At 39.9% G+C, this 21,539-nt stretch overlaps 1 protein-coding gene across 5 annotated transcripts in view; it reads right to left on the minus strand.

Moving 5' to 3' along the window:
* Positions 1-21,069, minus strand: part of asz1 (ankyrin repeat, SAM and basic leucine zipper domain containing 1) — an 83,584-nt gene extending 62,515 nt beyond the window's left edge. For all 5 annotated transcript variants that reach the window (XM_059978281.1, XM_059978279.1, XM_059978283.1 and 2 more), the window contains exon 1: positions 20,934-21,069. In XM_059978281.1, the coding sequence (XP_059834264.1) occupies positions 20,934-21,032 (99 nt within the window). In that variant the 5' untranslated portion in view covers positions 21,033-21,069. The remainder of the gene's footprint in view (positions 1-20,933) is intronic.
* Between the last annotated feature and the right edge of the window lie 470 nt (positions 21,070-21,539).

A 21,539-nucleotide genomic window follows, 5' to 3' on the forward strand; every position in this document is an offset into this window, starting at 1 on the left:
TGGTCCACAATCATCTCCTCTGTCTTGTCCATGTTGAGACTCAGATTGTTGTTCTCACACCATTTGACATCTTCTCTACCTTCTCTTGGTATGTCGACTCATCATTGTTTCTGATGAGGCCAACCACTGTAGTATCATCAAACCTCTGTGGTCAGTCACGGTTTCTGGTTTGCCCTGGCAGTGTAGAGTTTAATCATAATAATGTCCTCAATGCCCTTTCCTATGTAGCCAGTCACTGAACTTTTACAGTCATCAAAGTTGACATGACGATCGTAGGCAGCCACCTCCTTGAATATGCTCCAGTCCATGCTTTCGGAGCAGTCCTGTAGCATTCAGGTGGCATCCTCTGGCCGGGTCCCATTCTCCCTGTGAAGTGGTTTGACTCGTCGTTTCAGTGCTCTGTTTGCAGGGGTTAGCAAAATGGATATGTGGTCTGAGTATTTGAGATGAGGGCGGGGGATCGCCTTGATGGCTCTACGAATGATGGTATAAACCAGGTCCAAAATATTATAGAACATAGAACAATACAGTACAGTACAGGCCCTTCAGCCCACAATGTTGTATCTGCCCTGATTGTGAAGTTCACATGCTGGTAGAACATTGGCAGGACTGCTTTTAGGTTTTTAAGTTTGAAGTCACTGGCAACAATGAAGAAACCGTCAGGGTGAGTGGCATCGAGGTTGCAGATTGCACCATAGAGCACCTGCAGCACTTTCCCAGCACAAGCACGGCGGGGCGGGAGGGGGGTAGTCTAAACAGCAATAATCTCATTGGTAGTGCACTCCCTCCACAAGTAGAAAGGCCTATGCTTCACCATTAAAAACTATCTTATGTGGCTAGCAATGGGCCATTACTACTGAGAGTTCACATACTAGTTCTTATTGATGTAGAAACACAGACCTCCTCCATGGGTCTTGCTGGAGGTTGCAGCATTTCTGTCTGCCCAAAAGGAGAATAGGTCTTCTAACTGGATGGCCAAGCTCAGAATAGTGTCTTGAAGCCTTGTGTCTGTCAGGAAGAGTGTGCAACAGTCCCTCATCGCTCGCTGGTTCAGACATAGGTGCAGGTAATCCAGCTTTTTCCATCGATGGACATGCTTACTGCATTTCTGATGGCTGCTTCACTGAGTAGCTGAAGTAGACAGGTGGGGAGCCGAGCTCGTTCCCTGTGTCAGTCCGGAACTGTGCAGCACCTTTGTCGATCTGCTCGCTAGCAAGGTAGACCTGCAGATTTTAGTGTTCTTAATATTCAGCAGTGTATTTCAGTCATAGAAAAAATGACCTGGACAAGAATTTTTGCCACTGGTTGGAGCCAGAATGGCCACTGTGTCCATGCATGCCACCATCTTCTATCATGTTGTAGACATCCCTTGATTTAACCCCAGTCTAATCACAGGCCACTTTACAGTGACCAATTAACCTACCAACCGGTATGTCTTTGGACTGTGGGAGGAAACCAAGGTACCTGGAGAAAACTCTTTCATTCGATGGGGAGGAGATACAGACCCCTTACAGAGGATGCTAGGACTGAACCCCAAACACCGATGCCCTGAACTGTAATGGCATCATACATACAGCTGCTATGGTCTGCCAGCTGCTATAACAATCACAGAAAAGAACGAACAATCCTGGTAACAAATACCTACTTTTTCCATGATATTTATCATTATCAAAGAAAGTATCAGATTACCGATCAGAAATACAGTTTTACAAATTAACTTAAGAGAAAGCTTTTCATCAAAATCAAGGAACTTCATCTTGGATGATCATGATGACCTGAGATTCCTTGTAATACCTTCAGATTTAATTTTACAGATTTGACCTAATCCACATAAAGCTGGAGACAGGCCAGCCCTACCAGTGTTATGAAATACACTGACACTGCTCCAAGAAATGCTCCTCTGCAATGCCAAAGACTAGTTAAAGTACAGCTTGCAAAAAAAATTGGCAGTGTACCTTTCAACACTACTTGAATGTCAGTGCTTTTGCGAATTTGAGGAGGAGTGAGCTTATCACTGTTTAATTGCAAAGTTAGGCAAACCTTTATGTAAAATGGTTACTATGCAACTTACTGTCAAACTTACTGTTTAATGGAGTAGCACAGGTTGAACACTTCTTATCCAAAATTCCAAAATCCTTTGAAATTTAAGTTTTTTGAGCACCACATGATGTCACAAATGGAAAATTCCAGAAGCAGCTAGGAAGGTTCCCAGGCAGGTATCTGAACACCACAGACAGTTCTGAGACAGACCTCACATATGTAACGAACAGAACTTAATGAAAAATGCATAACACTGCATAAAGTCAAAAATGAAGATCTCAATTGTGTATTGAAAGAGTTGATACATCAGCGTTGGAGTGAAGGCGGCCGCTTAATAGTATGCTGATCATGATATAAGCAAAGATCTATCATGATGAACTGAAAATTGAAGGTAATTGTGTATATTCAGTAAACTGGTTGCAGAAATTTTAAGAAAAGGCATGGCATTATATTTTTAAAGCATCTGCAAATTAATCACGAAGCAGTAGAGAAATTCATTGATAAATTATTATATTCCAATATTACAATTTAATTTAATACAGGGTTTGTGATTGTAACTGTATTTTTAATAATGCATTTGGTACTATTTTTTTTCTTTTGACTTATATATCTTCTTGTACTCTGTATTCCTCTATGCAGAAACTAATAAAAATATTGAAAGAGATCATTTTGCCAAGATTGCTGATGAAAATCTAACACCAGAACAAGTCTACATTGCTTATTGTTTTTATATCTGATGTAAACCTAAAAAAATGCAAAAATACACAGTATGCTGTAACCTGGTAATCAAAACACAACATCTTAGGTTGAGATTGAAAACCCGCCATTGTTTGCTGCTGTTCAACAGCTGATTCAGGTATTCTCTCGATGCTGCTGTCTTTACCCGGCATACATTATATTTTCATTATATTAATGGTATGTAATAATTCTTACTATTAAGTGAGTATGTGTAATGAATAAATGTAAGACAAAGACTGCTTAATGGTAGCACATAAATTCAGTCAGAAGTGATGGTGATCCCAAGCTATCCCATCCTATATTCCAAAATTTTTTTAAAAATCCAAAATCCGAGATACTTTTGGTACCAGGCATTTTCAATAAGAGGTACTCAACCTGTATTTTGTTTTATAACACATGGCCAAATACCAAAATCTTACTGGGGTACATCACTGACAATTTCATTCAATGCAGTACGTCTTGCTACATTAGACAATTAGCTGAATAATCTCAAGATTATTGCAACCTTTTAGAAAAATAATTGCATTAACAGGTAAAATTTCTATTTTTCCTTTTGTATAATTTGGCATGAGTACACATATGAAACATATAAACCAGAAGTGAAAATAAAAACTAGAACAAGTAAAATGGAAGTTTGGATTTTATCAACTCAACTATATATGAGTAAATATAATAATACAGAAACAAAATGTACGATTCTTTATTCACAAGTTTTGCTGGTACTTGCCATTTTATACGCTTATAAGAACACTGTATTCACATGTGAGTAACCAAGTGATAAAAAGTACAGCATTTTATAAAATTGCTAATGGAATTGTCAATAACACCAGTAATTGTAAAGACAGCATTAGATGTTTGCTTCAATCTTGTGTATTGTGTGCAAGAATAAGAACATAAAGCAAATAAAAGACAGAACTAATGGAAGTAAAATTTACCAGTTCATTGAATAGAAGTAAGTATTTCCTTTAAAGCTCGAGAGGCTGAAACAGGAGTCTATGCCTAAAAAGTGAAGGTTAGGAATACAATTTATAAACCTCTTTCCCAACTGGAACTTCCTTGCTTCAATAATTTCTAGCACTGATGTATCACTACCAACAAAATAAAAATAAACCAGGGGATGAACAAGTAGCAGCATTTGATTTCACCATAGGGCAGTGTCTTAAATAAATATAAAATTAATGCATTTTACGATTATATTTAAAATACTTGGCTCTTTTATTCTGGCAGGGGAAAATCGAAAAGTATTAGTTTTCTTGGGAATACAAGCTTGGAAAGTTAAACTTGACACAAGAATCTCTACTGGGGTCGTCAACAGAGTTTCTGTGGTGCTGGATGGCTCGAGGTTGCACTCTTGTATTGCATGGCTGTATCTTTCTATCTTAAATGGCTATGTGTACTTTGTGCTGTGTGTGACTACTGGAACTGCAGTTTGTACCTTGGACCCAGAGTAACACTGTCTCATTTGGCAGTATTCATGTATGGTGGTGTGACAATTAAACTTGAAATTCATTGAAATTAACCTGGCTCCTGGTTCGGGAGTTATTCAAAATAAAAGGCATGACTTGGTGGACAAAATCAATTCATGGACCAGAGCTTAAATATTAACATTATACACATTTAAGCAAATAGTAAATTTCTGAAAAATAGGAGAGGAAGACGTGATTTTCACTAGTTCACAACCTATAAAACCTATCATTTTTTTGCACTTGACTATTAAAGCAGCTTACTCACAAACAGCAAGCAGCACATTCCAGAGCGGTAATTTATTATCTCAGATAATAAAACAAATACAAGGTTGGTCACAAATAACTGGCCTCCTCTAGAACCCCAACTGAAACACTGAAATGACAAATTTTTCATCCCTTCAGTATTCTCTTAAAGCCTTAAAGCTAGAGTTACTGCTGATGCATGGTTACAGTGTCAGACACCTACAAGTTTCTTATGTAAAGAGAGCTTCGGGTATACATTAAGTAGTATGTGTCAAGACACTAACAGAGAGTGGGCCAAACCAGATCTATGTTTTCAATGATCTCTACATGTGCATTTATCAGCAAGAAATCAGCCATGGATAGTATACATTGTAAGTACAATATTCCTTTAAATAATCTGATTTATTAAAATCATGTGAATTATTCCATGTCAATATAATAAAATATCTAAACATGGAACATATCCCTTTAGTAACACATTTATTTGGCCTACCCTATATTCAGTAGCACATGGCACAGGAAAGGATCCAAAAATTATAACTTCATATGTCTCACTCTTTAAGCTTCTGACCAACTACCAACATAAACATTTCAGGACCTTATCCACTCATTGGGTATATTTGAAGCAGAGGTTGATGGGTTCTTGGTTAGCAGGGACGTTAAATGTTACAGGGAGAATATTGGGGTTGAAAGGGATAATGAATCAGTCATGATGGAATGGCAGAGCAGACTCGATGGGCTGAATAGCCTGATTCTGCTCCAGTGTTTTATGCCCTCGTTCCACTATTGTCATTAGTATCAACATAAACAATGATCTCTAGCTGCTCACCCTCCCCTTTCACGATGCCTAGCAGCTGCCCCAAGACGATCCAAGTTGCCACTCACAATCGAGATAACTGGAACCAGAGGGTGTAGTTTTAAGCTAAGTACTAAGAGGTTTAGTGAAGATTTCTGGAAGCCCTGTCTTCACCCATAAGATCTGATAAGTTTGGAATGAAGTCACTGGGGAGTGGTAAAGTGAAAAATAACTTCACAACATTTAACAATCTGGATTACCAAGGTAGAGAACACAATGATACGTGTAACTGGAATTATTACAGATGGGCATTTGATGGTCAGTATTGATGGGATGGGCCACAAGGAGTGTACTCTTTGACAGTCTTGGGTGGCAGTTTGGGCTCTAGTGGTGGCATAGGGCTGAGGGGGCGGGTGACCTCCTCGAGTACCAACTGCGTTGTGTTCCAGTGTAACGAGGTGGAGCTATGAAAGCAAGTCATTCTGGAGCAGTTGGCCCTGGTACACAGTTGGAGGATCCTTGTTAGGGCATGTACATTCAGGATAAGGGAGGCAGTGGTGGGTCAGCCCAATACTTACAATGTGAGTAAAGTCAGAGGAGTGCACTTCCTCTCCCGATCCCAGCTCTCTCTTTCATCCCAGCCTTGTTTCCATCCATTGCTCAGTGATCCCCTGTGGATATTCACCAGACCTGTCCCTGACTCTGATGTGAAGATTCCATTGTCTTAGTCTTTAAGCTCCCTATAACTGACATCATCTGAGGTACAACTGGGCAGTGGGTTCTGACTATTAATGCAACTTTAATGAACAGCAGGTGTTTGGAGAACATCCATGGGATATACCACATACCTGAACAGTAACAGATTAGTCCTGGCAATGGAGTGCGTCTAATGGAACTTAATAAGCAAGGGATTTATAATTCTGTAAATGGGGCCTTTCAGGACTTTTCAACAGGCTTCAGATCGCTTGCTTTGAAGTTAGCGAATTCAAAAGAGAGGGGGCCTTTCAGGATGTTTTGGTGGGCTTTAAGTATTGTTTGATATGAGATAAGCAAACTCAAGATTTCAAAAGTGGGGGCTTTCTGACTTGATGGTGGGCTTCAGATATCGCAGGTTATTAGGCAAGCAGCAAGGGGTGATAAAACAAAGTTCAGTTAAGCAAAGCAGTCATTGTGGGACTGGCCAGTGTTGAGGCAGGGTGTTTGAGGTTTTGTCTTAAGTCTTCGGCGAGCAGAGAAGGAGACCATTTTGGTTCAGCCACTGTTGGAGTGGGCCAGTGGAGAGCCCAAGTTCTGAGGCTTTGGCTCAATAGGGTTCAGCAAAGGGGGGCACAGGTGAGTAGCGGGTAAAGACAGGAAAGGGTTTTTGAAATTAGAAACATACATTAGTTTTCTATAACCAAAAAGATACCGAATGACAATGAATTAAATAAAATAATGATGCACGCTCAGGTGACATTTTGTGACTACATGATGCAAGAACTGGTGGATTCCATTGTGGATGCTGGTGACCACACCTACAGCAAGTGTCGGCTGCTCGAGGAACACAGGCTCAAAGTAGAAGACATGGAATCTGAGCTAGTGGTGTCCTGCTGGGGCTGACACTGGGTTGTTTCTTTTCACACTTTATTTCAATGATTTGGAAGACAGGATTAATGGGCTTTGTGCCCAAGTTTGTGGATTGAGCAAAAACAGTGATGAAGATACAGATTGTGCAGAAGCACTCAGACAGATTAGGACAGGGGTCGGCAACCCGCGGCTCTTTCATCTCTGTGCTGCAGCTCCCCGTTTGTTAGTTTTTGAAATGTAATTTGAAATTTGAAGATTATGGTGATCTTGTACAATCTAAATAAAACGTTGTGGCGACCCCATTTCCTGGCACATCCGAACCGGCTCACAATTAGCCACCATTCCGGCTAAGGGAGATAGCCTACGGGGGTTTGTGAGTACGTGTCTTTTGGAGCATCCGTGCCCACGGGGGGCGGGTTGAGGGAGGCTTTAAAGCAAGGCTGTTTAGTTCGAATAAAGTTACCTTTGACTGCAGTGTCGTTATTTTAGCGCTGCGTGTAGCACACCGCTACAACATGTTTTTATCGCTATTAATATACGTCACCACTGACAATGCCTGACACCCGCCAGTGCGCGTTTTCTTTTAATTTTTCGATCCAAGGTAGGCTAACTATGGAGTAACCTTCAACCTTCTTTTTTTCGGAGTTCAAAATGTTTTTGTTGTATGCAGAAATGTAATTTCGTTTTCTCTGCAGGAGTTCATCAACTTCATAAATGCAACACATTATAGTTTGTTTATACATAGCATAAAGGCAAAAAAAAACGTTGTATGCAGTGTTATTTCATTTTAAATGTCAAACGGGTTTTGTGGCTCCCAGTGTTTTCTTTTCTGTGGGAAATGGGTCCATATGGCTCTTTCAGTGATAAAGGTTGCCGACCCCTGGATTAGGAGAATGGGCAAAGAAATGGCAGACAGAATACAGTGTAGGAAGTGTACGGTCATGCACTTTGTAGAAGAAATTATTTTCTAAACAGGAAGCAAATTCATAAATCAAAGTTGCAGAGGGACTTGGGAATCCACGTGCAGGATTACTTAAAGGTTATCTTGCAGACTGAGTCCGTGGTAAAAAAAGGCAAATGCAATTTTAGCATTCGTTTCAAGAGGACTATAATATAAAAGCAAGGATGTAATGCTGAGGCTCATAAGATATTGGTCAGATTGTACTTGGAATATTGTGAGCAGTTTTAACCCATCTTATAAGAAAGGAAGTGCTAACATTGGAGACAGTCCAGAAGAGTTTCATGGGAATGATTCAGTGAATGAAAGGGTCAACATATAAGATGCATTTGATGGTTCTGGGCATGTACACACAGGAGTTTAGAAGAATGATGGGGGTTCTCTTGAAACCTATCAAATATTGAAAGTCTGAAAGAGTGGAGATGGAGAAGATGTTTCCAATAGTGGGTAGTCTAGGATCAGGGGCACAGGCTCAGAGTATAAGGATGTCCCATTAAAACAAGGATGAAGAGGAATTTCTTAGCCAGAGGTTGGCGAATCATTGCCACAAATGACAGTGAATGCCAAGTCATTTGGTATATTTAAATTGGAGGTTGATAGGTTCTTGAATAGAAGGGGTTTCAAAGGTTATTGGTAGAAGGCAGAAGAATAAGGTTGAGAAGGATAATTAATCAGTCAATGTTGAATGACAGAGTAAACTCGATGGACTGAATGGGCTAATTCTGCTCTTATGTGTAAATGTGTTGTGGATAGATGAAAACTAGTGGATGAATTGTACTTAGGTGTTCAGAAGAAATTCACTAAGATGTCAAGTAAAAAGTTATTGTGGGAAATGAGTTTACATATTACCATTACAGACTGGTTGGTCAAGATGAAATGGACAACAGACATAAATATGTCTTTTTTGATTGTCAAAATGAAATGAGGGATGCATTATTGGGATTGGAGCTAGAAAGTTAAATTTTTACAATTTGTATAAAATGCTTAAAGGCACTAAGGTATGGAATGTAAAAATAGGAAGATTACATTTCAAAAATACAGGGCTTCAATGAGACCACATCTGGAATATCGTGTACATGTTGGTCTGTTTATTTAAGGAAGAATGTAAATGTTTTGGAAACTGTTCAGAGAAGGTTTCCCAGACTGATATAAAAACAGAAAAGGCTGGAAACACTCTACATCCATGTAAACAGATCTATGTACTGAATATTTCCAGCATTCTCTCCTTTTATTTTAGATTTCCAACCCCCCACGGCTTCTTTTTGATTTTCATAACTATACCTGGAATAAATGGATCATGTGAGATAAAAGATAAGTTTGGAAGAGGAAGAGCAAAATACCCAGAAGGAACTTGACAGCATCAATGTGCTGAGGATGGAAAACACAGAACTGGGTGAAGTTAATAGCTAGGAACTTACATTTAAGAATAAATTGAGGGAATCTTTATTCTTTCAGAGGATTGAGTGTTTTTGGAATATCCTTCTTAAAATGATGTTAGAGGCAAAGTCTTTCAATATTTGAAGGCAAAGATTAAAAAGATTCTTGATAAGCAAGAGGTGAAAAGTTACTAGGGGTCTGTGAAAATGTGGCGTTGAGATTACAGTCAGTTCAGGTATGATCTTATCAATTGCCAGCACACTAAATTTTAAAAAATTAAAAAAATATAAAATTACAAACACACATGGAAAATCCATGAGGAACAAGTGGCCAACCTCTGCTCCTTAATTCATATGTATGCTTGTATGCAATTCAATTTTAAATTTTACAAAATTAAGAATCCTTTCGATGATTTGCTGCAGTGGGAAAGATGCCTACACAGAGAATTCAATGTCATGTGCAGCACTCAGGAAAAATTAGAAGACTGAGGCAAGTTATATAGGGCCCTCAAATGTAATGCATTTCAAAATTTTATCCTTCACATTCTAAAGTTAATATTATCACAGGTCCACAGCAATATATAAGCGTTCAGCTATTGGGAAAGAACAGACCATTTTCCTTATAGTTAGCAATATAAATGTCAGAGAATCTCAATAGTCCGAATCATTAAATAACAATCCCATATATTTAAAAACTAATTAAAAGAACTAAACAGCTCTGGCGTAACTTTGGATGAAAAATTCATGCCATTGCAATTTTAACTTCCCTTGAGAACTTTCCAGATAAGGAAATTGGGTAAATTGAATATGAACATTGTATATTTAAAATCCACCCACCCAACATTAACTTTACCTTCGCATTGATAGTGCAATTGTCTTGTTTTACATGCAATACTGAGCAAAAGTCTTAGGCATATAGCTAGAGTGCCTAAGACTTTTGCACAGTACTGTAGTAATTTTTTGTATTGCTCTGTACTGCTGCCCCACACAAAAAAATAACATATTTTATGACATATGTGAGTAAAAAAGAAAACTGATTCTGATCTGCATCTTTTTTGCAGACAGAGTGGGATGGGGGCAGGGAGAGGGAAATTACGGTTGCAAAAGGGGGAAGGAAGAAGGGAGGGAGTGGGAAGCACCAGATACATTCTGTAATGATCACTAAAACAATTGCTCTCTGCTCCACATTGATAAACACACTACTGTGCAAAAGTCTTAGGCACCCTGACTAATATGGATGCGATTTTGATAACAACACACACAAAATGCTGGTGGAACACAGCAGGCCAGGCAGCATCTATAAGGAGAAGCATTGTCGACGAAGGGTCTCAGCCCGAAACATCGACAGTACTTCTCCTTATACATGCTGTCTGGCCTGCTGTGTTCCACCAGCATTTTGTGTGTGTTGTTTGAATTTCCAGCATCTACAAATTTCCTCCTGTTTGTGATTTTGATACCAATGTTTTAGAGAGGTTTGGATAGATACATGGATGTGTGGGGTTAGGAGAGCTATGGTCTGGGTCCTAGTTGACGGGACTAGGTAGTCAAAATAGTTCAGTGTGGACTAGACGGACCAAAGGGCCTGTTTCTGTGATGTAGCTTTCTGTGGCTCTATGTGATGGGCAATAAATGGCTGCCACATCTCTAAATTGTTAGTAAAAAGGCTGCCCTCAGCAATCACTTGTGCAGAGTCATGTATGATACACAGTCATCTTTTTGACAAGTTACCATTGTATGACTTGGACGATTTTCAAGGCAGTTATGATACAACCATATTGGTGTGAAGCCTTAAGTAAGTCAGACTTAATGAGCACAGCACATTTCCATACATAAAATGAAGTCAATGTGTTTGGCAATTTCTTGTTCATTTTTACTGCATCTTTTTAATATCTCGACTTAAATTCCTAGATATTATGAAGAATTTAAACTCATGACATAGATTGCTAATCAAAAGTTCTGGATTGCTAATTCAGTTAAATAGCTAATTTCTCAGTTACCAACTAGTTGCTTATATATTTAAGAAGACAGTTATACATCAGAATAATAAGCAACATTTATTCAATCACAACACCTAGCAGTGTTTACTGCTAGCAACCAGTCACACGGATGCATTAACAGTGTGCTAATCAATAGTGAATTATTGCAATTTAAAGAGCAGCATGAATCAGGGAGAACTTTACACTTTGAGTACAGTACTGCATTACATATACTGTATAGCTTCTAAACTAAGCTAGACTGTGAAATTACTGCACAACAAAATATTCAGCTGTAAAATGTAGCTTCCTTACATCATGTTCTGCAGCAAATTGTTTACATTGTAGTTAAACTTACAGAAACTAATCATAGAACCATACAGGCCCTTCAGCCCATGATGTTGTGCTAGCCTTTTAACCTACTCTAACATCAATCTAACCATTTCCTCCCACATAGCCCTCCATTTTTCTTTCATCCATGTGGATAGCTAAGTACCTCTCCGGCAGCATGCTCCACACAGATACCACTTTCTACGTACAAAACCTACCTCTGACACCCCTTCCCCATCGTTATTGTTCCACTCTGTGTCTTGTGGCACATCAGGTGGCAACCTCATCGCTTCTTAAGCATTTGTCTGTTTTTTTTTTTACGAGGCTGAGTTGCCAACACGACCTCAATCCAGCACAGATAGAAATCGTGCAAAGAGCTGGCTGGATTCGAACCTGGGACCACTTACCTCAAAGTCCAGTGTGGATGCCACTACACCCCTCTCCCCCTCCTGAAAACTTTCCTCAAAATACATTAAAATTATGCTCTCGTATATTAGTCATTTCTGCCCTGATAGAAAGTCTCTGGCTGTCCACACAATCTATTTCCTCATTATCACTTTGTACAGCTCTATCAAGCCACCTCTCATCCTCCCTTCACTCCAAAAAGAAAAGCTCATTCAACCTTTCCTCATGAGAATTTCTCTTCAGTCAGGGCAACATGCTGGGAAATCTTTGCAGCACACTTTCTAAAGCTTCCACATCCTTCCCATAATGAGGTGCCAGAACTGAACACAATACTCCAAATGTGATCCAACCAGAGTTTTACATCCCGGCTCCTGAACTCAGTTTCCTGATTAATAAAGGCCAATACGGCACATGCCATCTTAACAACCCTATCAACTTGCTCAGTAACTTTGAATATTCTCAAATTAAAAATATTCTCAATCACCTGAATGGATGAACTAGAGCTGCAACAACTTTCACAGAATCACTGAGATGTCCATTTCTAGATCTGATAAATATTTGACACACCACTCCTCGAATTCTTAACCAATGGCTGCAATAGTTTTTGCTAAATTGAATTTAACGATTATTTTATCCAAAAAACAAAAGTATTAAAGCAGCAAAGTTTGGCGAAACAGTAATAAACTCAATATATATCACAAAATGCCAAGTAAATTTTATTATCAAAGTACTTATATGTCACCATATGCAACTGAAATTCATATTTTTGTGGGCACACTCAGCAATTCTATAACAGGATCAATCCTGTGCAAATGCAAATATAAATAAATAGCAATAAATTACATGAGATAATGAGAGAGTCCTTAAAGTGAGATCGTTGGTTGTGGGTAGGCAAGTGAGTGTAGTTATCCCCTTTTGTTCAAGAGCCTGATGGCATTATCTACAAAGCTAATTAAAATTATACTTAAATACACATAAAATAAATAAGCATGTATGTTAAGAATGTAAATCCTGCACATTAATTCAAACATAAATATTCTTGGGTTGTAAAGAGATCTCCAATATCTATATAATGTCATTAGAATTTTACTAGTCAAGTAAATTTCAGCACATAAATATTATTTAATTACTTGAAAATTGACAGCTACATACACAGTAAGCACATGCCATCACTGTCAATTCAAATGATGATCCCTTGCAACTATATGGTTTTGTGTTTTATCTGACAGGAGCTTCCTCAAAACAAGAAAAAAAAATTAACTTGTCAGTAAATGCATTTCAGCTAAGTAGTTTACAGTGCCCAAAATTAATGGCAAGAGGACCTAATCTGCATTTAACAGGGATGACAGAAAGAATTACGGTTACAGGGAGACTGGATAAAAGGTGCACACAATCATGGTTGTTTAAGGCTAGAGGGAGCTGTCCCCGTCATTAGGTAGAAAACTTTAATCAAAGGAACATACAGCACAGGAATGGATTCTTTCATCTCACCTTGTCAATGCCAACCATGCTAACCTCAGCTGCAGCTTTATGTATGTATTCCTTTATACCTGTCTTCATCAAGTACCTGTTTAACAGTATAAATGTATCTGTCTCCATCACCAATCTGGTAACTCATTCCAAAGTTTCCACCATATCTCGGCAGACAAACATATCTCTCAGATCGCTTTTAAATTCCCCCCCTCTCCCTACCTTAAACCTAAACCCACTTGTTCTCGACTCCCTGCCTTGGAAAAAGATTTTGGCTATCCATCCTGTCTATAAACCTCTATAAGGTCAACCCTAACCTTCCTACATTCCAATGAAAATAAACTCAGCCAATCTACAGTCCTGCATTCCAGAAAACATCCCGGTGAACTTCTCTGCTTTCTCTCTGTTGCCACCATATCATTCCAAAACTAACGCAGTCTAACTAATGTTTCGTGCAACTGCAACATGACATCCCATCTCAATGTCTCCACCTACGAAGGCAAGCATACTAAATGCCCTTTTCATTATCTAATCCACCAATGTTGCCACTTTCAGGGATCGGCGGACGTACTCCAAGGACTTCCTGCACATTAATGCTCCTAAGGTCCCTGTGATCCACTCTATAGGTTGTAACAGAACCTGACCTTCCAAAATTCAAGCAGTACACTGTGTTGCTTGGATTTCTAGCATCTTTGGATTTTCTCTTATTTGTGTCTTCCAAAATTCATTAGCTTGTACTCATCCCACTTAAATTCTATCTGCCACTACTCTGTTTTGCTTTCCAGCTGAACCATGTCCTGTAGTATTAACAACATTCTTTACTAAATGCAACTCCCCAATTTTTGTGTTACTTGCAAACGTGATCACCTATATTATCATTCAAATCATTAATATAAATTACAAAAGATCTCAGCACCAATCCTCATCATCTATTTGAAGAAACGCTCATCTAGCACTAACCTCTGCCTTCTATCACCAAACTAATTTTGGATCCAGTTTGCCAATATGCATCAGGTAGCTTTTGGCTTACCATGAACTTACCATGTGGGACCTTGTCAAAAACTTTATTAAAACCAAAACCACACCTTCTAATCTGCCTTCACTTTTCTTAGTTAACTCCTTAAAAAAACTCAAGATTTGACTGACATGATTTGCCCTGCACAAAGTCAACTGATTCTCCCTAATCCATCCCTACCTTTCGAAATATACATCTTGACGCAAGTATCACTGGCTTGTAGTTTTCAGGCTTATCCACACTGCAAGGGACATGAGAGTCCGTTATTCCAAGCATGCAAGGAGGATGCAAGGAAAATGGAGACAGCAGTTATGATTTGAAATTCAATGACTAAGCTTTCAAACAGAAGAACCTACATTTAATCGTGTCAAACTCATGAAATAAGGATTCAGCAGAGACAATGTCAGCTGTGGATTTTATGTTGAGACTATATGAAGGATGGCCCAGATCTCTGACATTCACTTTAAGGCTGCTTTGACTCAATTAAGGATTTCAAAGTGGTAACAGAAAGAAATAATTTTCAGGTTTAGGCTAAATCCCAGAACATGGACTTGATGGGTTGATTGGGCCTTGCTTGCCTGCTCCATACAATTCTGTGCCATCCCTTTCTCTTTTTGCATCATTCTTAATAACTACAGAAACAATTCATATTTAATTTATGAGAATAACTTCAATATTTGTGGGATATAGGTAAACTATATTCTGTAAAACTTGAATATAACAAAATCAACAACTTCACGATCCCACTGACCCATTAGTGATCTTTCCTGTACTTCACTGCCACCTGCTGAAACAGTCTACCAGAACGGACTTCTACTTCCAGACGTGTTTCATATTACTTACACAGATGCATTACACAATTTTAACCCTAAAATTAGAATAGAGGTCAACAAAGAAACACAGAAGAAATTAAGTTAGGTGTCAAAATCATGACCAAATGTTTCTGCAACTAGAAACATCCAGAAATATGCTGGGAAAGATGTAAAGCAGTCAAGAATAGATTCTTCATTGAGACTGTACTATTGCCTCGTTCTCTGACATTTAGTCAGAGAACACTTGACCAAAATATAGGATTACAACGTCAGGGTACTGATCACAAGTTCAAGATACAAGATAAAGCTTGCTGTCAAGTGCTTGCAAGTGTACGGAACATAAAACGGAAAACACACATTATAGATGAAGATCGAGAAACTCTTCAGATATGCTAGTTGAATCCAAATGGGAACATTCTTCATAGCTCAACTGTAAAAAGCAGGGCGTTCAATCATGTGAAATGCAGCAGAATAAGAATAAATATAACACACTATGACCACATATATGTGCTTTTTGCATGTGACTGTGGATGTACTCGCTATTATGAACGTGCTGTGTTTGTTTTGCACCTTGGCCCCAGAGGAATGCGGTTTTGTTCAGCTGTATTCATGTGTCATTGAATGATAATTAAATCAGAATTTGAATTTGATTTGAGGGTGTGATTTAGGCAAAAGTTTTGAAAAAATTATCTAAAATTAGATGTTCATGTAAACATACCTTTACATTCTCTGGCACAATTCATCTTAAAGTAATTTTATATTCTTAACAAATTATTTGTAGACATTGCTATAGGATCAAATCTTTCAAGCCCAAAGCTGTATTCTTCTCCCCTGTCAGGCTTTCCTTTTCAACTTGACACTATCTGAACCTGGTTTGTTGTAGAAACACAGAGTTTTAGACAAAAGGTAATCTCTAAGATTATGGGGACCACGCAGGAAGTGAAATTAAGACCAAGATGCTATCAAATGGCTGAGAAGGCTCAAGGGGCTTTATGCCCCATTCTTTCTGTTTCTTCTGTGGTTTTCTAATGTAATAATATTGTTTATATATCACAACTTGCTAAATGGAAATTGTCTATATAACAAGAAAGTAACATAAATTCAAGATGTCTGATTTCCACAAGATTTTATGCCAAAAGAATGCTGACACTAATGTGAAGCAGCTTTCAAAAATATGTACAATAGAGAAATAATCAGAATCAGAATCAATATCACTGGCATATGTTGTGAAATCTGTTGTCTTTGAGGCAGCAGTACAATGGAATACATAATAAAGAAAAAAAGACAGTGAGTTGCAGTAAGCATACAGTATATATTAAAACATTGAAATCAGTGCAAAAATTTTAAAAAAGTAGTGAGGTAGTGTTCATGGGTTCAACATCCATTCAGAAATTAGATGGCAGAGGGGAAGAAGCTGTTTCAGAATTGTTGAGTGTGTGCCTTCAGGCTCCTGTACCTCCTTCCTGATGGTAGCAATCAGAACAGGGCATGTCCTGGGTGATGGGGGTCCTTAATGATGGATGTTGCCTTTTTGAGGCATCATTGCTTGAAGATGCTTTGTAATTAAAAAGATCATACTAATATTGCACCCTTCCACAAAGAAAGATATTGCATTTCACACAATCAAATAGATAGAAATTATTTCATGGAATGAGACCTGAACTATTTTAACTTGAGATTATTATTAAACTGCTTAGTATTTCCATCATATCAGAAGCATAGCATTCATTTAGCAATGTTTTCCCAAAATTACTTAGCTAAACAGAGCTTTGCTGCACATGGGCAAGGTCCTGAAAACAATAGATAAGTGAGCATCCTCTTTCTCTTAGTAGTAGTTGAGAAAAGAATGTCAGTTAAGGCATGAGATTATATCAATTCTGTGACCTCATTAAAACTCCAATAACCCGGTAACCACATTTTTGTAAATTCTGACTGCTCTGCACCTGGTTCATACTTCAGTACATTATTTTAATATATCAAGTCCTCATTATCTACAAACTTTGAAGTTGACGTCATTTTACTTGGTGTGCAGCCAGAGCTAGGAATGGAGATAGATTTGAAGCTTGAGGAGGGCTACAGAATGGAGGCCAGTTACATGCTTGAAGCCAGGGCATGGGCCAAGGTCAGAAATGGTTGTGTGCTTCATTTTGTCTCCGAAGTTGAAGAATGCAAACTGGGAATTACATATGGAAGCTCAACACATTCTATATCCTGCAATAGCAGTTAAACTCCAGGGATTTTTTCCATTTCTTTAAATTTACTGGGAACTCTGGAAAAAGTTATACCACTGTGCAACGTGTTAAAACATATATGAAGTAAAAGCATTTTGCAATAAATCCATTTGTTTAGAAAGTCTGTTAAGAACTACTGGAGTTCCAGAAGTACCAGATTGTTGGTGTTTTACTGTATTTATTTCACATGCAACTTTAATCACATTATGAGAAATTCATGAGACGTCAACCAAATCACTGGAGTACACAGAAAATTTACAAAGGACGTTGCCAGGACTTGATGACCTGAGTTATAGGGAAAAGTTGAATAGGCTGGCAGTCAAGATTTCTTGAGGATCTAACCTGGTCCCAACATATTGATGCGCTTATAAAGAAGGCAAGACAACGGCTATACTTTGTGAAAAGTTTGAAGAGATTTTGTATGTCAACAAATACTCTCAAAAACTCTACAAATAATCTACATGGAGAGCATTCTGACAGGCTGCATCACAATCTGGTATTGGTGGGGGGGACTACTACACAGGACTGAAAGAAGCTTCAGAGGGTTGTAAATATAGTCAGCTCTATTTTGAGCACTAGCCTACAAAGTACCCAGGACATCTTCAAGGAGCGCTGTCTCAGAAAGGCAGTGTCCATTATTAAAGACCACCAGAACCTTTTCTCTCCTTGGACACTATCTCACTTAAAAAAAATATAGTATTTCTGTTATATGCACAATTTTAATCTATTCAATATAAGACCATAAGATATAGGAGCAGGAGTAGGCCATTCGGCCCATTGAGTCTACTCTACCATTCAATCATGGGCTGATCCAATTCTTCCAGTCATCCCCACTCCCCTGCTTTCACCTCATACCCTTTGATGCCTTGGCTAATCAAGAACCTATCTCTGACTTAAATACACCCAATGACTTGGCCTCCACAGCCGCTCGTGACAACAAATTCCACAGATTTACCACCGTCTGCCTATAGTAGTTTCTCATCTCAGTTCTAAAAGGATATCCTTTAGTCGTGCCTTCTTGTCCTTGAATCCCCCACCATGGGAAATAACCTTGCCATATCTAATTTGTTCAGGCCAGGCTTATAACATTCCAAATGTTTCTATGAGATCCCTCCTCATTCTCCTTAACTCCAGGGAATACAGCCTAAGAGCTGCCAGACATTCCTTAAACAGTAACCCTTTCATTCCTGGAATCATTGTTGTGAATCTTCTCTGAACCCTCTCCAATGTCAGTATATCCTTTCTAAAATAAGGAGCCCAAAATTGCCCACAATACTCCCAAGTGTGGTCTCATGAGTGCTTTACAGAGTCTCAACATCATATCCCTGCTCTTATATTCTATACCTCTAGAAATGAAGGCCAACATTGCATTTGCCTTCTTCACAACTGACCCGACCTAGTGGTTAACTTTTAGGGTATCTTGCACAAGGACTCCCAATTCCCTTTGCATCTCTGCATTTTGAATTCTCTCCCCATCTAAATAATAGTCTCCCAGTTTATTTCTTCTACCAAACACTTTCCAACATTGTATTTCATTTGCCACTTCTTTGCCCATTCCCCTAAACTATCAAAGTCTCTCTGCAGGTTCTCTGTTTCCTCAACACTACCCACTCCTCCACCTGTCTTTTTATCATCAGCAAATGTAGCCACAAAATCCATTAATACCATAGTCCAAATCATTGACATACATCGTAAAAAGCAGCAGTCCCAACACCAACCACTGCGGAAGTCCACTGGTAACCAGCAGCCAGACTGAATAGGATCCCTTTACTCCCACTCTCTGTTTTCTGCAGATCAGCCAATGCTCCACCCATGCTAGTAACTCCCCTGTAATTCCATGGGCTCTTATCTTGCTAAGCAGCCTCATGTGCGGCACCTTGTCAAAAAGTCTTCTGAAAATCCAAGTACACACACACGTATACTATATAAGACATATCGAGTAAGATTTATTATTTTCACTATTATTATTTAATTATTTTTTCTTCTAGATTAAGTATTGCATTGAACTGCTGCTACTAAGTTAACAAATTTCACATCACATGCTGATGATAATAAACCTGATTCTGAGTTTTTCCTTCCAGTGTAGGAAAATGATGGGAGATTTGATAGTTGTACAAAACTATGAGGGGGATTGTTCATTCATTATGTGTCATGTCATATGACGTAGGCAATCATGGTTTTTCCATGACCATGATAGTTGTTGGCAATTTTTTCTACAGACGTGGCTTGCCATTGCCTTTTTCTGGCCGGGGTCTTTACAAGTAACCCCAGCCATTATCAACACTCTTCAGAGATTGTCTGCCTGGCATCAGTGGCTGCATAACCAGGACTTGTGACATCTAGCTGTTGCTCCCACAGTTTTGCATGACCCTGATTGGGAAGGGGAGGGGTGTGATGTAGCAAGCGGGAGCTATACTTTGCCCAAGGGGTGATCCGCAGGCTATTAGAGGCAGGAGTGCCTTACACCTAGTTCGGTCAAGATTAATCTTCACCCAATGAGGGGGCATAGACACTGACTGCTCCTGTGGCTTCTCCCACAGACCCCGGTATAAAGGCCGGCCTCTCAGTCTCCAGCATGTAGTATGGTGGTCACTCACTGCTTGTCCCTTCTTCCAGTCAATAAAAGCCGATATCTCGCCTTCACGTCTCAGAGTGTGTTATTGATGGTGCATCACATAGGTTAAGGGTGAAAGGTGAAAAACTTGAAGGGAAACTTCTTCACTCAAGAGGGTGGTGAGTGTGTGGTTCGGCTGGCCAGTAGTGGTGGATGTGGGTCTGATTGCCACATTTGAGCAAAGCTTGGATAAGCACATAGATTAGAGGGCAATGGTTCAGGTGTGCTCAACAGGAAGAAGGCAGAATAACAATCCAGCATAGACTAGGTGGGCCAAAGAGCCAGGTTCTGTACCACAGTGCATAAGACTCATCTTCAAATGTTGTTATTCTTATTGTACATTGTCTGTTACAAATCTGATACTTTGCTTGTTTCTACATATTTTGCATGGAGGAAGGTGTTGAAAATTTTTCATTCCTTTTATTATTTTTTAGTTGAGCAAGGACAAGTTTGATCAGAGCATTTTCAAATGTTTCTCCCATCTCAAATTCCTGACACTATCGAGAAATAACCTTGACTAAGCTATTAATACTCTGCAGTATCCCAAGTAAGTTTATGAACCCTTCGCTCCATTTGGATTATTATATACTTAGATTTGTAGTCTTATTTCTCACATCCCACTGGGGTTTTCTCTTCTTTCCGGGGGAATGCTGATAAATTAGGGGAGGGGTGCGCATGTTCTTCCCCCCCACCCCCACCAAGAGTGGGGGGGGGGGGTCTCACCTTTCTCTCCCAAGGGTGATGTTGTGTCTCCCCTCTCCCCGGGGAGTTGAGGGCTCCCTCATCACTGAGGGTGGCCTCAATATCTCCCAACGATAGTGTTAGGGGTCCGCTCACTCTCTGACCCCGTGGTCTCCCTCTTCCCCGCGTGTTCGAGAACCTTCCCTGCCGTCACCTCACCGTTATGATCTTGTCCTCGAGGCCGTCACAGTCCATGTACCCGTCCTCGTCCGAATCCAACAACTCGGCGCCGGCAGGCACACATCGGACACACGCCATTATGGCTCCAACTCCGACAACGACAACGCCCCTCGGAACTTGCGGCTCCTCCTCCAACCGGACCCGCCCTCAAACTCCTCCTCCTCCTCCAGAAGGAGACCCTTCCCCTTCTCCTTCCCACAACTCCTACCTCTCCCTTGCCCACTCCCCCCTCTTCTCCCCTCTCCCCCCTCCCCTCCCCTTCCCCCTCCTCCCCTCCCCCTCTTCTCCCCTCTCCCCCCTCCCCTCCCCTTCCCCCTCCTCCCCTCCCCCTCTTCTCCCCTCTCCCCTCTCCTCTCCCCTCTCCTCCCCCCTCTCCTCCCCCCTCTCCTCCCCCTCTCCTTCCCCCTCTCCTTCCCCCTCTCCTTCCCCCTCTCCTTCCCCCTCTCCTCCCCTCTCCTTCCCCCTCTCCTCCCCTCTCCTTCCCCCTCTCATCCCCTTCCTCCCCTCTCCTTCCCCCTCTCATCCCCTTCCTCCCCCCTCTCATCCCCTTCCTCCCTTCCCCTCTGCTGCCCTCCCCTCTTCTCC

The sequence above is a fragment of the Hypanus sabinus genome, chromosome 8 (genome assembly GCF_030144855.1).
Source record: "Hypanus sabinus isolate sHypSab1 chromosome 8, sHypSab1.hap1, whole genome shotgun sequence".
Taxonomy (NCBI): domain Eukaryota; kingdom Metazoa; phylum Chordata; class Chondrichthyes; order Myliobatiformes; family Dasyatidae; genus Hypanus; species Hypanus sabinus.